The sequence below is a fragment of the Ambystoma mexicanum genome, chromosome 1q (assembly GCF_040938575.1).
Source record: "Ambystoma mexicanum isolate Mex_15411 chromosome 1q, UKY_AmexF1_1, whole genome shotgun sequence".
Taxonomy (NCBI): Eukaryota; Metazoa; Chordata; class Amphibia; order Caudata; family Ambystomatidae; genus Ambystoma; species Ambystoma mexicanum.
Window position 1 is genome coordinate 1,245,069,169 of NC_090922.1, and position 15,514 is coordinate 1,245,084,682.

Here is a 15,514-nt window from a genome sequence, read left to right on the forward strand (position 1 = left end):
GCTCATTAGAGCACGCAAACCATTTATTTCAGATGATAACTGCATCATCCTAGCTAGAGCACTTATATTGTCAAGGCTCAACTATTGCAATGCCTTAAACATCGGCGCTAACAAATCTTTCCCCCATAGAATCCAAATCTTCCAAAATAATGCCTTGAGAGCAGCTCTCGGCATACTTAGACGATCACATATTTCAAAGATAAGGCGTAAAAACAATTGGCTGTCTACCCAAAATAAAATTCTTTTAAAAGTCGCTTCCCTTACTCACAGAGCCATGAATAATGCTGCACCATCCTATTTTACGGATAGATTCCTAAAGAGAAGCTCTACCAGGCCATCTAGAATCACCAATGCCAATAGCTTTATCATCCCGAGAATCAAACTAACTAAGGCTTGGTGGCGCCAGCTTCCCTGTCCAAGCGGCACAAATTTGGAATTCACTGCCACACCCCTTACGCATCGAGCAATCCTACATCAGATTTAGATCCGGCAATATTAACCTTCTGAAATCTTCTAACAACTAGATGCTTATTAGCTTAGACTTATTCTTCCCACCTGGTTTGTACATAACCCTAACCCAGCCCATCCTCATCTTTACTTCGATGCCTGTTTTGTGTAACTGATTTTGCCTGTATATTACCACCTGTATTTTTTATCTGTAACCATGTAACCTGAAGCTTCGCATGTCCTGTACTGCTGCGTCCTGTTACCCTCGGGTTTGGTGCGCATTACAAATGAATAAAACAAACAAACAATACCTTGGGGTTAGAATTTGCCCAACCCCGAGTGAAATACTACAACTCTACAACATTATCCCTCTCCGGAAGGATAAATTCATTCAAAATGAACTCTCTTCCGAAATCTCCTGTCAATAACGCTCCCCTTTGCCCCTACGAGTCAGATGTTCAGAGAACTGGTCGTCTATGCATCTAAATTTGTATGGAGGGGCCAAAAAGCGTGGCCTCTAAACCAGACTGTCGCCTAGCGTTACCGATTTGGAGAACATTACCAGGCCGTGGAAATATGCTGGGCCAAATGCTGGCTCAATGAAGCCAGCCTGACTAGCTGGAAAGCTATGGAATTGTCCCCATTGACGCTGCTTGCGCTGGCTGAGGCCCTAGCTATCCCCCTAAACAAGCTTCCAGTCAAAATGAAAAACACACACCCGGTAATGGGACCAACGCTCACGCAATGAGACTCCGGCCGAAGCTAGGCGACCCCGGGTTGGAGCTGTGTTAGGGCACTGCTGTCATATGGCCTACACTACAAGCTACAACCCAACCAAGATACAATGTGGCAACATGTCAGGGTGATGGACCTCTATGAAGATCGATCCCCGCTTAGCTTCCCAGACAGGAGGCAAATACTCGGGCTGTGTGAATCAGACTGGCTCCAAACTGTTTCGTTTTCCACTGCGGGCATGTCCCGGAACTTGGGATATAGTTCCCGGCAGGTAGAAAAAACAGCCGGGTCTTCAAACTTGACGCCCTGAGGAAGGCGGCAACAATAACCTCTGCATCTGCCGAAACTTGAAGACAATAGGGAACCACAATTGACTATCTCTAGTCCCATGCATGTTCTCTATAAGAGTCTGTCACTCTTTTCACATTGGCAAGACAAAGATATCTTGTATTTCAAAGACCCAGACACAAGACTCATAAAACCACAGGACCAGGAGTACAAATTAGTCAATCCTGGAACAACTACCAAGGACTTTATACTTTGGAATGGTTACATGTACTAATTGAACATTGAGTCTATGTCTTGTTGAAAGCATTTAATTTGTAGAAAGATGGGATGCAAGTACTAATGCATGACTGTCACCGATTGTTCAGTTATAAATGACTTCTGAACTTCTTTTTGACATTCTAGGTCTTCTTAAGCACCAAGTTCAATAATGAATTCCAATTGTTGAATAATCACGGTTTAGATTAAGACTACAGAGGGGGAAGATATTTGATTTACACTTGAATTGAATTGTTTTTTCCTTGATTTCACCTATTTTATGTTACATAGAATAATTTGTGTATCGGGTTTCTTTTCAATTTGTCTTCTTTTTTAACCAGAATATTATTTAAATTCTATTTCACACGAAAAATTTAAAAACCCATTGAATTTCTATTGAGTATTTTCCATTTTACGATTAATGTCATATGCAAGAGGTATGCGAGTGGTTACCTAGAGATAAATAGTCCATAAATTGCCACAAATAAGGAGTTAAGACAAGAAGGAATAAACCGGACATCCACAAGCTAATGGAGAGTCAAAACCTCGTTACTTTTCCTTTTTTTTAAATTTTTTTTTTATTAAAAGATTTTGGTTTTTGATGCGTACGCATCTTTACAAAATTACTTTACAGATATTTAAAACAATTCATTCCACATCATTACATATCAGTTACAAACAAATATTTACAAAATACTCTATTTACTTTCTCAATGTGTATCTAACATAACACTTGACTTAAGCAGATACATTAATGATAGACCCTGTAAACTCATAAGTTTCAGCAAACATGCACAAGCAGATGCCAAATAACCAAAACAGTTACCTCAACAATTCTTATTATCAGTCATGTTCTACATGTAAAGTAAGTGCTGTATCAATAATTTTCACTAGTCGAACAGTTGCCAAAATTATCGAATTACACGACCCCCACATACAGCGAGACCAAATTAATTCTCTTCCAATTAGAGTGTTAGTAGGACTAAATGAATTAATGATTTTTAGTCTATCCACTTCAAAGGCCGGACAAAACAAGAAGAGGTGTTTTAGGGTTTCCTCAAATTCATGAGTTTTACAGAATCTGCAGCCAATATCACCAAAGTTGATATTTTTATTAGACCATTTTCTCATTCTCATTTTAGTGTGCATCAGATCTAAGCGAAATCGCATGTAGAGTGCACGAGTTTCCACACTCTGCAATAGCATAAGGTATTGCAATCGGGGCATTTGAACATGTATATACCTCGCATATTCCGTAAAGGATGAATAATTCGCTATTCGAGAGCAAGTTTCCGCCCAATCATTCCTAAATAAACGCTTATGAGCAATACTAAGCCTCCGTTGTAAGTCATCTGCAGATATATTGATATTAGATAGAGTAAGTTGTATACGCTGCTGAAAACAAGCAATAGACCTAGGCTGAGACTCTTTCAACATAGTCCGGAAGTCTTCATATAGCGAGTTTTCCTCAGGGAAACTCATTTTTAGAAAGGTTTTCAAGCGGCGCCAAGTATGGCGCGATGCCAGAGAGTTTAGGCCTTGCTCATGGCGTAAGATTGCGTTGGGAAGGGAAGTGGGCAGACATAAGGTTGTCTTCCACAACTTGGCTTGCAATTTGTTTAAGAATGAAGATAAATCAGATAGATTCAGATCCAAACCATATAGAATAATTGCTTCTACCTTTTTTAAGTAAAATTCAAACAAAGGACTTAAAGAAAATGTACAATATTTACGAGAAATTATTTTCATTTGATTTTGTAAGGGTAACACTTTTTCGGCGATTACTCGCTGCCAGAAGATTGAAGAAGAATTATTTGCAAGATTGTACCCCAAGTAAGTTATCTGAACAGCAATTTGAATATAGTTTGAATCTAAATGCCAGCGAAATTTGCGCATCTTTTTTTTAGATGAAAGTATAAGAATATTTGATTTGGCGGAGTTTATAATGAGATTATTTCTTCTACAATACATGTTAAATGTTTCCAATTTTTTCTGGAGACCGGAAGCGTACTATCAAATAGTAACACGTCATCTGCATATGCAAGCCAGGACAGATGAACTTTCCCCAGCTTAACAATATTAGATTGTGAAGAGTCCCAAATGCCTTCAATATCAGATAGATATAAATTAAACAGGACTGCTGCAAGGTTGCAGCCTTGTTTAACACCAATTGCTGTTGGAATGGAATCTGTTACAAGGCCTTTGTTGGTGATGCGTACTCTAATAGATGTATTATGGTGTAAAAGCGCAATTAGCGCCACCAAACCCGGCGGAAAATTAGTTTTAACATTTTATTCCACAGTCTACTACGAATTACACAATCAAAGGCCGATGATAAATCCAATGACGCAATTAAGATCGGACCATGGATCGGATTGTGAGCTTCAGCAATGAAATGTGCCAAAATGGTGGCATTTAGTTGGGTCCCCATGTTTTTTCTGAATCCTGTCTGTACTTTAAGGATGTTTTCTGCTTTAATGTGTTTCTCTACCTCGGTGAGTAGGAGAAGAGCAAAGATCTTGGCAGCAACATCAATAAGCGCGATTGGCCTGAAGTTAAGCGGGTCATTCAGGGGGGCTTTTTTATGAATTGGAATAATGATAGACTTAACCCAAGAAGGGGGAAGAATTTTAGTTTTGAAGATAGATCGAAACGTCTTCAAAAATACATTAGACCAAAAAGCAGGGTCATCTTTTATGACACACGGGGGCAAACCATCAGGGCCAGCACACTTTGAGGATTTTAACTTTGTTATTGCAGATAGAACATCTTGTACCACCCAAGGACAACTCTCTGGAATGTATTTCTCTATACCAGAGATATCCGCTTGATTGAATCTCTTTGGGAGGGAATACTTTTGTTCAAAGAATACAAACCATGAGCTGCCATCTATTGCTGATGCTAAAGCGGGCTGGGAGGCTTTATTCGAATATCTAAGAACTTTCCAAATGCCCCGAATATTTTGATTACAAATTAGACGGACAATATTCTGATTGCCAATGAGATGAAACGCAATGCGAGCCGCTTTTAACTTGTTTTTGAAGTGTCTATAAATTACTTTTTTGGCTGTAATCATATTGTTCCAATTCGTACTGCCAAATTCCCTCCTTACCTCACGTAATGCAATTTTTTTTCCTTTTTTAATTCCGCAATACTTCTTACTAAACTATTAACGGGTTGCAACATATTAACTTGCCTCAAACAGGAATCAGCTAAAGCTCTAAGATGGCATTGTATCATGTGACCATTCCAATCAAGAATGGCCTGAGATGAGATGTCATCATGTTGGGCATCAGGCCACAAATCACGATTCACTAAGAAGGCCAGTCGCCGACATGTGGACATGTTCCAACGGATAGAGATAGATGGTTTGTCGGACTGGGCTAAAGCTAACGAGTGTATCCTATCAAAAGTTTCAGTTTGTATTAACAAAGTGCACTCTAAGATGGCATGATCTCCGTATGGCGGAAAAAATAAATTGACCAAAGATAGTGAACCGGCAAAATGTTTTGAACTAACTATATAATCAATAGTGGAAGCAGCATTCCCCTGTGCCAAGTAAAGGGGGATTTAGAGCACGATGATTTAATAATGCAAAGACGCCAACTAGAAAGAAGATTAACCCATCTTAGGCCATTCATTACAGCAATATTAAAGTGTCGTGAACATTGAGCTGGAATTGCGTCCTTCGCAGATGCGTTTAGATATGCATTGAAATCACCACCGATCAGTAGCTCAGCCGTTGGTTAAGTGTGGAAAATGTCCATAATGGAATCATTTAACATATTCATAGCGTTGACAATATTCAGATAATGAGGATTCCAGTAAAGTGAAATCAGCACCATCCTTCTAGGCACAACAATGTTAATCGTGACATCTATCAATAAGAACAATTGAGTAGAAGCTGTGTGATTTATTACAAATTTGAGATCATTATTAAATAAAATGGCAAGTCCACCTACAGGACGTCCAGCTGGAGGTTGAAAGGCGACCTTGTGAACGGCCGTAAATCCATCCAGTTGGAAGTCATGTACACACATGGTTTCTTGCAAGAGCAGAATAGAAGGTAGGATTCTTGTCTCCTTGTTTGCAAACCATGTTAAGAAGTTATTGAAACCCCAGCAGTTCCATGATTGAATAATGAGATTTTTATGTTACGACTTAGCAGGAGGAATAGAGGTTGAAGAGGCTAAGTGCACCGGAGAATTTGGTTTAGGTAATATCCCCATTAAGCCATTTAATGCTAAAGTCAGCAAAGCAAGTTGTGCCAAAATTTTGGCGTTTTCAGATTGCTCAGAAGATAAATCCTTCTTAGTATTATCTTGTTTATTCACCACCGGAGGAATAAATTCCAAAAATTGCATAGCCTTTTCAACAGATGAAAAGGCTTGAAGTTCCAGACCTAAAAATAATAAATCAGTTTTGTGTTCCCAAATAAGTTTCGCGATAATAGGCGATAAAACTTTGCACAACATCCTGTTGTTATTAATCAATGGCAACTTTATCCAGTCCACATCATGTGAGAGTAGATTGCGCAAAGAGGGAATTTTATAAAGAGTATTCATCAAGAAAGTGCGATTAATGGATGTCTTGCCATTAATCTGTGGGTTACTTACCCATCCAATCAGAGTCTGATTTTCCTCAGAAATGTCATTAAAGGAAACTGAACTTTTGTTATTTGTTAGTATTGGCGATGGAGACAACTGGGTTTCAACAAACTGCGTAGGTTGCATAGACCCCTCATGTCTTTCTGCCTGAGCAGTAGTCGCCATAGCTGAGCCAACAGTTATAGATGTTATGTTTGGCAATACCTGCACTGGGGCTACTTCGTGGTCTGGTTTTAACAATGTGGAGACATGTTCAGATACATCAGACGTGACAATACACGCTTCTTGACTCTGCTTAGAAGATCCCGGAGATCCTAACGTCGAAATACCGGAAACAGGCTGATGAATCATTACTTGAACTGACGTCGAGTTCGACGTGTCTGTAACCGATAGTTCTTTCTTAAGGATACTTAAAGCTGCACGACCAGCAGTTTTTTTGTTCTCAATCAGCGGAAAGAACCTGTTCAAGTTTGCTTGACTAGTAGCAGCCTGTGGTAGATTACCTACGTCACAGGTGGCTACAGGAACTGTGCATAGATCTTCAGAATTATTTTCCAGAATAGAGTGAAAACTGGAGATGTAAGGGCCCTTCTTTTTGGCCTTTTGTGTTTTTTTGGAGGCCTTCACTTGAAGTGCATTTTGACTCTCTTCAGTTAGTTGACTCGCGTCAAAATGTAGGTCCTCATCTCCAGTATGCAAAGGATTCATAGAAGCATCTGTTGTTACACAGTTAGAGGCCGAATTTTGTGAAAGGGGGGCTGTGTTAGTGTTAATAATTGGACAGTTCTTATTTTATTTCGCCTTATTTTTACGTTTTACCGCTCTCTGATATGCTTTTTTCATTTTTCGGGGTGAATGATGCATGTGATTGGACCCTTCGTTATCATGAGAGGTCTCGTGTGACTCCGAGGAGTCCAATAAAATCGTAAGAGCAATTGGACTGTCAGGGGAGGTTCTAGCTGTCGTGGTGGATGGAGAAGTATTCGCCGGTTCACACATTTCTAGATTGAAAAGTTTGGAGTTATACATGATGTGTTCGATTTGTAAGATTCTTTCATGCTGTAATTTAGCTAGTTCTGCAAGCTCTATAGGAGGTAAAATAGAGCTAGTTTGAACCTCTACCACAGTCTTATCCACTACGTTTGCAAACGAGGTGGGCATGCCATGTAAGAGCAAAGGGGCATCAGTCGTTTGATTACTTTGCGATACTGAGGTAGGCATTGAAGTAGTCGTAGGCACACTCCTTATTACTATTTCGGCCATACGTTCGGGACAGGTTATATGGAATTTGTGACGGGCTTCTTGAGCCAGCATAAAACCCTCAATCTTCGCTAATTGAAGTGAATTAGAAAGTATTGAGTCTTTTAGATCCTTTAAAAGTACATGTGTGAATTTGTGTCCTTTGTCTAACAGATTAAGGATTCGAGTAAGCACTGGAAAAGAATGCAATTCCTGTTCTATAAGATGGGAGGAGTTGCCAGCATTCGGAATAGGAGAAATTAAGGTATTTGGATAAAGTGGCACAGTGGGGAACTCCTGTGGTGGCTGTTTAAATGTGGAATCATGGTTTATAGGTTCTTCAAAATGTAATTCCCTATGTAAAGGTTGCTCAGTTGAACGTGAGCTACTCACATTACTAGGTGCCAAAAGGGTCTGACCCTTGTTTTGGGAGGCATCAGTATTGGGGAATGAGATAGGATGAAAGTGCACTTGTTCACGGACGCCGCATGAAGCTGCAGCTGGAGTGGATGGGCCCAAAGAAAGACTAATGCGTCTTTCTAGCGCATCAATTATGCCAGGAGCAAGCATTGAGGTGTCGGAGATAGGCAGAGGAGATTTGCCAATCTCTCCCAGAAATATCTCTGTGCTAAATTCTACATCATTGGCTGATTTTAGTGAGAAAGGAGTAAATACTTTTTCCGACACCTCAATCTCAGGCATATGTTTGCTTTTTGAAAGAAGCTCTGGGCCTTGCGGTGAAACATTTTGTCCAATATCAACATGCGCAAAACCAACTGCAGGGGGTTGTATCGTTACTTCTGTATCAGACATAGTCATAAGAGGCTTCATGTTTACGGATATCTTTGCGGTACCTTTTAAACATTTACCACTGTACAATCCATTTAACTAAGACCCAATTTGGAAATAAACATTAAACACTTCGTTTACCTCGTGTGCCAATGCGGCACAACTCACCACAAACTAAGCCCGCAGTGCTTACAACCAAGCCCGGTCCGCCGCGCACCGCGAACAGCAAACAGCCCTTTGCAGTCCTTCGCGGTGCGCAGCGCGGGTGCGCTGGAGGGCCGTGCTTAAGTAAGAGCAAGATGGTAGGCGTTGCGCGGCAAAGGGGCGGCGACAACTCTGCACAAGTCACCATTAAAAAAAGTATGAAAGGATAAAGAAAAAAGAAAAAATATATAAGTATAATGGTTAGAATTCAAACTGATAAGCCCACCGCACACAGTCCTCAGTCCTTGCGACTTGAGTGTCTGCAGGGGATACAGGAAGAAAGTCCAGTCACCTGCTTCTGACGTGGGTCAGGCAGAAAAGGTGTTACTCCATAAGACTTCCTCCATGCTGAAAGTCAGCACGAGTACACCGAACACTGGAAACAGGAGAATCGAAGTCCAAACGTGGAAACCAATGGGCGGCACGGCGCAGCAAACAGCCCTTTGCGGTGCGCAGCGCGGGTGCGCTGGAGGGCCGTGCTTAAGTAAGAGCAAGATGGTAGGCATTGCGCGGCAAGGGGGCGGCGACAACTCTGCACAAGTCACCTGCTTCTGACGTGGGTCAGGCAGAAAAGGTGTTACTCCATAAGACTTCCTCCACGCTGAAAGTCAGCACGAGTACACCGAACACTGGAAACAGGAGAATCAAAGTCCAAACGTGGAAACCAATGGGCGGCACGGAACAGCAAACAGCCCTTTGCAGTCCTTCGCAGTGCAAAGGACTTTTCACTTATAGATACGGGTAGGGGCACACTTATTTTGATGAACCCTCCAGTATATGACCTTACTATAGGTGATCAATATACACACTACGGAGAAATCCCTTATGGCTCCACCATTGGCAGGTGAATCAGAAATGAAGAAAAACACAATAGAACTCACAAGTGTGTAATTTTGACACACTCTGGATCCCCAATAACCTAACACGTAACCGTATTCTCGCCTCTCAGTAGTCTGGCGATCTGGGGACTCTGTTTGACCCAGGCGATATATATGCTTTCAAAGCCATACCAATGGTCTCAGTTAACATTCGCAGCCGCGACATTCAGTGTAAACTGATTTAAAGGCTATATTATACACCAAGTAAACTATTCCAGATGTGTGTTTCGCACTGCCCAGACAGCTGACGACTATGTGGGGGTTTGAAACACAGGGGCACATCCTGTGGTCCTGCCCGCCGATGGGAACATTTTGGGGTGAAGGTAAATAGACAGATCACACTCATAGACGGAACAGAGATTGTTATGGCTCTGGGCCCAATGCTATTTGGGGGACAGAGGGAGGCACTGCCACAGGATAATACACAATGCCACTCGTAAAAGCTTGGGCCTTAACTGGAAAGCTGCTAATAAAACTTATGTGGCAAACACTACTTGCCAAGCTATGGTCCCTGGAATATGATTGCTTACAAGCACTGTGCTAGACCGACGCAAGCCAAAAGCTTCAGGGAACTAGCCGAATCACTCATGTGAATACGGTAGCCGGGATATACATATAGATATACAAGGATGGGCAAAGGTACTACGATAACAAGTCAAACCAAAAAGGACCACAGGGCGCAAATATACTAAGAAGGAGCACTATAGGTGACATTGTGGATGTTCATGGCCTATAATTCACTAGGGATGGGCCCGGGATAATGGTACTATATTATAGGTATGATACAGTATACAAGGCCTACTAGACACAGTACGCCACTTTATAGGATACCTGTGGTATGTATGGGGACCTGTGGTTAGATTGGGGGGAAAGGGAAGTTGGGAGGAGGAAGGGGTTTAGAAGTTTTGCACATGGGAACAGACGCATTAGTCTATTTTCGGCATTGGCATTTTCTTTCTCGTATTTTGATGCAGATTCCATTTTGCCCTGAACATGGCTTCCACCTGGGTCTTCGATTCTGTGAGCTGACCAACAACAGGGGCAAGGGACATAGTGGCAGGGCATGCCTAAGGTGACTGCTGTATTTCTCATCAAAATGTATTTGCAGCATGGGATCCATGAATAAAGAGCAGGCCTATAGGAAGATAGCTGCAAAAATTCTGTTTTAAGGTAGTCGTACAGGATTTTCCTGCATTCAGATTTCCATTTTGGTCTGCAGACTATAATTACATTACTAACTTTTATTTTAGATGTAAAACTCTTTTGGATGGATTTACACTAAACAAGAAATTATTGCAAATTCTAGAAAACTGATCAATAACTAAGTTTGGAGTAAATTAGTCCAGTGGCAAAAAGCAAATATACCAATTATCTCGCTCCACAGATTAGCTGCTGTGACCCTTTCCAAATTACCTAATTGGCGACTAGATAGTTGTTTGGAAAAGGTTAGTTATACAAGGGTTATTCGATTTTCTCAAAAAGGGCATTCCCATGAAAGAAGTGGCTTAAAACCAACTGCAGACGTTCTTTTGCCACATTTTTAATGCATGCCCTCGTTTGGTTAAATAAAAGTGGTTGGAGAATTAGAACAAGTTAATCCCTGAGAACGGGTCTAAAGAGCCCCACTAAAACTACCTTTAGCCTGTCTCAAAGAACTTCCAGAGTGCAAAGTAATACAAAAACAGCCATGGAACCCGGTCTTAGAAGGACAAGGCCATGAAAGTGATTGTGGCTGCTCCCACTAAACCTTCTCTGGATGAACTGTCTTATTGTGACCCCCAGAACACCAGAAGAATAACCATACATGAGGCACATTGGCTGGATACCTTCTAGTAGCAGTTCTCAGTGAACATGCTCTGGAAGGACTGGAGGTGGAAGAACAAAACAAAATTCCTGACAGCGCTATGCTGATAAACCCAGCTTATAGTTTGACATGCTTCCAATGATACTCAAGGGATTGTTGTCTATTGCTTGGGCCTATTAAACACAGAAACATGTGGTCTGTATCTTGGCATCTCAGCATCCTGGTGTCTATCCTTTTCCAGGAAATTCCACACCAAGATCTTTGAATTTCTACAGGCAGACCATTGCTCACCCGGCTTAACAATTGGAGCATTTCAGATGCAGGTAAACATTGGGCCCATCTCTAAAGATGCTCCATGTGCTAATGATTAGTCCATCAGGGTCAGATATAAACTAGTTAATAAGGGTGTACATTCTAGAAATGTTACAAAGGCATAGGTTTAGGATGGAAAACCCTTGATGAGCAACAATTGGGAAAGAGTACATGAGACCAATTTACAAGCAGGAGACCCAGATATTATCTTTAGAGCTATTAGGGTGCACATGGAAAAATGTATCCAACAGAAATAGGAAGCAACGTTAGCACTTTTAAATCATTGGTGACCTCATTGTTACATTGTGTACAATTCTGGAGGCTACATTATACCAAATGTTAAGCATACAATAGGAAATGTACAAAGAAGAGTTCCCAAGATGGTGCAAGACAGGTAGTGAGGGAGGCTAGTGGTTTTCCAAAGCTTTAGTGGAATAGTCACACAAGAGGAGGCGCTACCATTTAGGTGTGTGGATCTAGATCAGAGGCGTTGCTAGGGGATGGCTTAGGGGGCTATAGCCCCGGGTCTTTTGGTTGTAGCCCCGGATAGAATCTCAGGGTCTACAACCAAAAGGCTATAGCTAGCCCCGAGTCCCGACGGTCCAGACAGTGCAGCCCCGGATCTTTTCCAGACCTAGCAACACCCCTGATCTAGATCAAGGGGTTATGAAATAAGAGCCAATTCGTGAGTTAAGGAGCAACATAAGGAAGAATCACTCAAAGAAAGGGCTATAAAGCATAAACTAATACCCCACAGGAGTAGCTGGGGCAAAGCCATGAAACGATACAAGCAAGCAAAAGGAAGTAGAGTTTAAAAGTAAAGAAGAAGCTAGGTACTAAGTCGTCTTCACAGTTGCAGCAGGCCTGAAAAGAGATCAGCTCGATGTGCCAATCCCCATGCAGCCATGCAAATACTGTAATACATTGTGGCTCATTACAAGTATGGCGATGCAGAAAAAATTGTCAGTAATGGAATGACCGCCACTTTTCCCACACAGCCATACTAGAAGTATGGCCCTGGAGTGTGGGATTTACCTCCAGCGTCATGCTGGAGGTAAATCCAAAAATCAGCAGAATTTCTGCGTGTTAATTCCACCAGCGGTAGTTCTGCCAAAAATGCCCCATAGAGTCCAACGAACTAAAAAAATGGGGATTAGCTCTGCCACCACCACTTGTAATCCAGCAGTAATTCCGCTGGACCAGTGGCGGTAACAGTAATTCCATTGGGTGGTATTCCAGCAGATTTATCACAGAATACCGCCCAACTCGTAATAAGGCCCATTCTCTAGAAGGTTGGGACATTGTGAGAGTCATTTGAGAGCATGTCAGGCTTTCAATTTTGCTGCGCAACTTCTTTTCAACTATGTCACCTCCTATATCACTTCCTTTGCTTTATTTCAGCGGAGCTTAAAAATCTTTTTTTAGTGTGTTGTCTTCTATTTCTAATACATTTCCCCATCCATCCAGATTTATTTGTTTGTGTTAGGTTTTCTTTACTACAAAAAAAAAAAAATGGATGTTCAGCGGATGTTCTAACCTTATTTTCAGTGGTTCAATGGGAACTTAAGACAACCTATCTAACCCTTGTAATGCATTCTACAGTGAATGGCCAATTGCATAGACAGATAAAATCCCATAGCAGCGCAATGGATTGCTTGTGTCCAGTCCATATACAAGATTTCCTTGAAAACGTTTGGGATTTTATAATAGGTGAATACTTTCAACATATTCAAATGCAATGATATATTAAAGCCAAGGAATACCAAACACACATTTACAATTTTGAGTCATCATTTAATTCTGAAGAATTATGAAACACCAGGAGATGTAAACTAATAAAGAGTTTGACAAGATAGCTGAAACCGGAGCATGGGAAACCGCGATACAGGAACAGAGACTAGACACTAGCACAGACCTGCACCGATGGATAGCGCTAACAGTGCCATTGCTACATCCTAATGAGTCAGGCGCTACCTCAGACGAGGCGAACAGCCCAGGTTCTAAAGCCAGTACAACGAGGACCGACGGGTAAACAGTGGTCTTGGTGGGGGAGGGAAGGGAAATTAAGACCTGTTAATTATGAATGTTGCACTGATAATGTTATATGCTTGGTTATCAATTGTTAAAACCAATAAAGAAAAAAAAATAAAGAATGTGACAAGATGATGAAAGCAAGATTAAAGATGAAGGTAGCAGGGATGGACTATAAACAAACATAAAACTAGTTGTTAACGTGATCATTAAGCATAGATCAAATAAAAACGTTCAAAACTTTAAGAAAATGTAGTTGCATTCTTACAACAAAAATCTTACTTTACCTCTGCCATTCGTAGGACGATTCGTTGGAGTTCATCTTCATCAGGTGTTCCGATTTGGTGGAGTATTCTTGATTGAGCCGATTTATCAAATGTTCCGTAAGATGTTCCATTAGCAAAGGTTTTTGTCGCTGAGTGGTCAATACCAATCACTAATAAACCCTTCTTGGAAAAATCAAATTCTGCAGAACGGTCCGATGGCATGCGGTTTAACTGAGGATCAAAATATATTGAATCACTAGTTTTGTTAGGCTATGTGGCACCACGAAACCTTACATATAACAATCAATTTCATAACACACGGTTTACACACATGTGCTAGCATGCAACAAAGTCCAATGTTGTGGAAGGCCTTTATCCTTATTTGTATTTCTTGTGGAATGCTCATGCAACCTGCAGGTTGTTTGAGAGCATGTTAAACGATGGCAATAGGAGGGCAATAGACTTGTTTAAAAGGCCTAAAAAGGAAAGGTCTTGAGGGACTGTCTAAAGCGGTTGTAGTTCTCTTTGCAATGATGGTTGGTGGGTAGTGAGTTACAGAAGGAGTGAGCTTGTGTAGTGCAACACCTGCCTCACAGTCGTCGTTTTAAAATATTGAGAACAGAGTTGAGGATATGTGGGTTCTTGGGGGTCGGTATGCCTTGATAAGTTCCTTGATGTTTAGTTGTCCTTGGTCAAGAAGGAGTTAGTTGTCCTTGGTCAAGGAAGGGCTCGTATTTAGGTATAGGAGCTGGACTGTCATCCGGACCGCAATGAGTAGTTTAAGGAAGGCATGGTATCAACAGTAAGACAGACTAGTGACCACAGTTTAAGGGTGTTTAATGAAATTTAAAAAGAGTCTAAAAAACACCCATCTAATCCTAAATCTACAGATGGGAGGAAGCTACGACCATCAAATAATAATGACACATTCCTAGGGGTGTCTTGTCAAAATAAAAGGGCCTATACTAATACACCTATTGCCAATCCTTAAGTCTAAATACAAATAGTGTGCACATGCAAAATAAAGAATTGTCCAAGAAATGATATGTCAGTTTATTCAGGCCGTTGGCCTCCTTTCCCCACGTTTTCAGCATGTTACAAGGCGGTACACTCGAGCTTAGCACAGTCTCTGGCTTCTCTAGCATAAGGGTGCTATTCAAACATTAGCATCAGGGCCTTCCGTTCCCAAGTCTTTTTGCCTTTCAAAGTCTTCTTTCAGAGGGCCTGATGCAACAAACAAATGCGTGCTTTTCCTCTTTCAGATTTTCACAAGTACACAATTTCTCAGGCGATTCACTATTCACCCCGGATACCCCTCAGCCGGGCTCAGTTGCTTTTAACACAATGTTCTTCACCTTGGACCAATCATCCTGGCTCAGATCGGTCTCTTATCGCAATGCTTTCAATCTCGGGTGTCTCTGTTCATCCCAGATCCCCCATTGTCAGGCTCGGGCCAACTTCATATACTTTTTTTTAATTTATGTGTTTTAGTTCTCATGGAACTTTTCACATATACACACAAAAAACATCACATAGAGGGACATGTTTCAAGAAAGTTAAAATAGGTTTAAATTTGCTTTTGATACCCATTATACACATATTAAAAACACTGAGTTACCGGTACAACAACTGGAAATAATATCTTCCCATAAGATTATA

At 41.2% G+C, this 15,514-nt stretch overlaps 1 protein-coding gene across 6 annotated transcripts in view; it reads right to left on the minus strand.

Moving 5' to 3' along the window:
- Positions 1-15,514, minus strand: part of PATJ (PATJ crumbs cell polarity complex component) — a 3,332,662-nt gene that overhangs the window by 3,199,868 nt on the left and 117,280 nt on the right. For all 6 annotated transcript variants that reach the window (XM_069642041.1, XM_069642043.1, XM_069642045.1 and 3 more), the window contains exon 4: positions 13,877-14,086. In XM_069642041.1, coding sequence (XP_069498142.1) covers positions 13,877-14,086 — 210 coding nt within the window. The remainder of the gene's footprint in view (positions 1-13,876; positions 14,087-15,514) is intronic.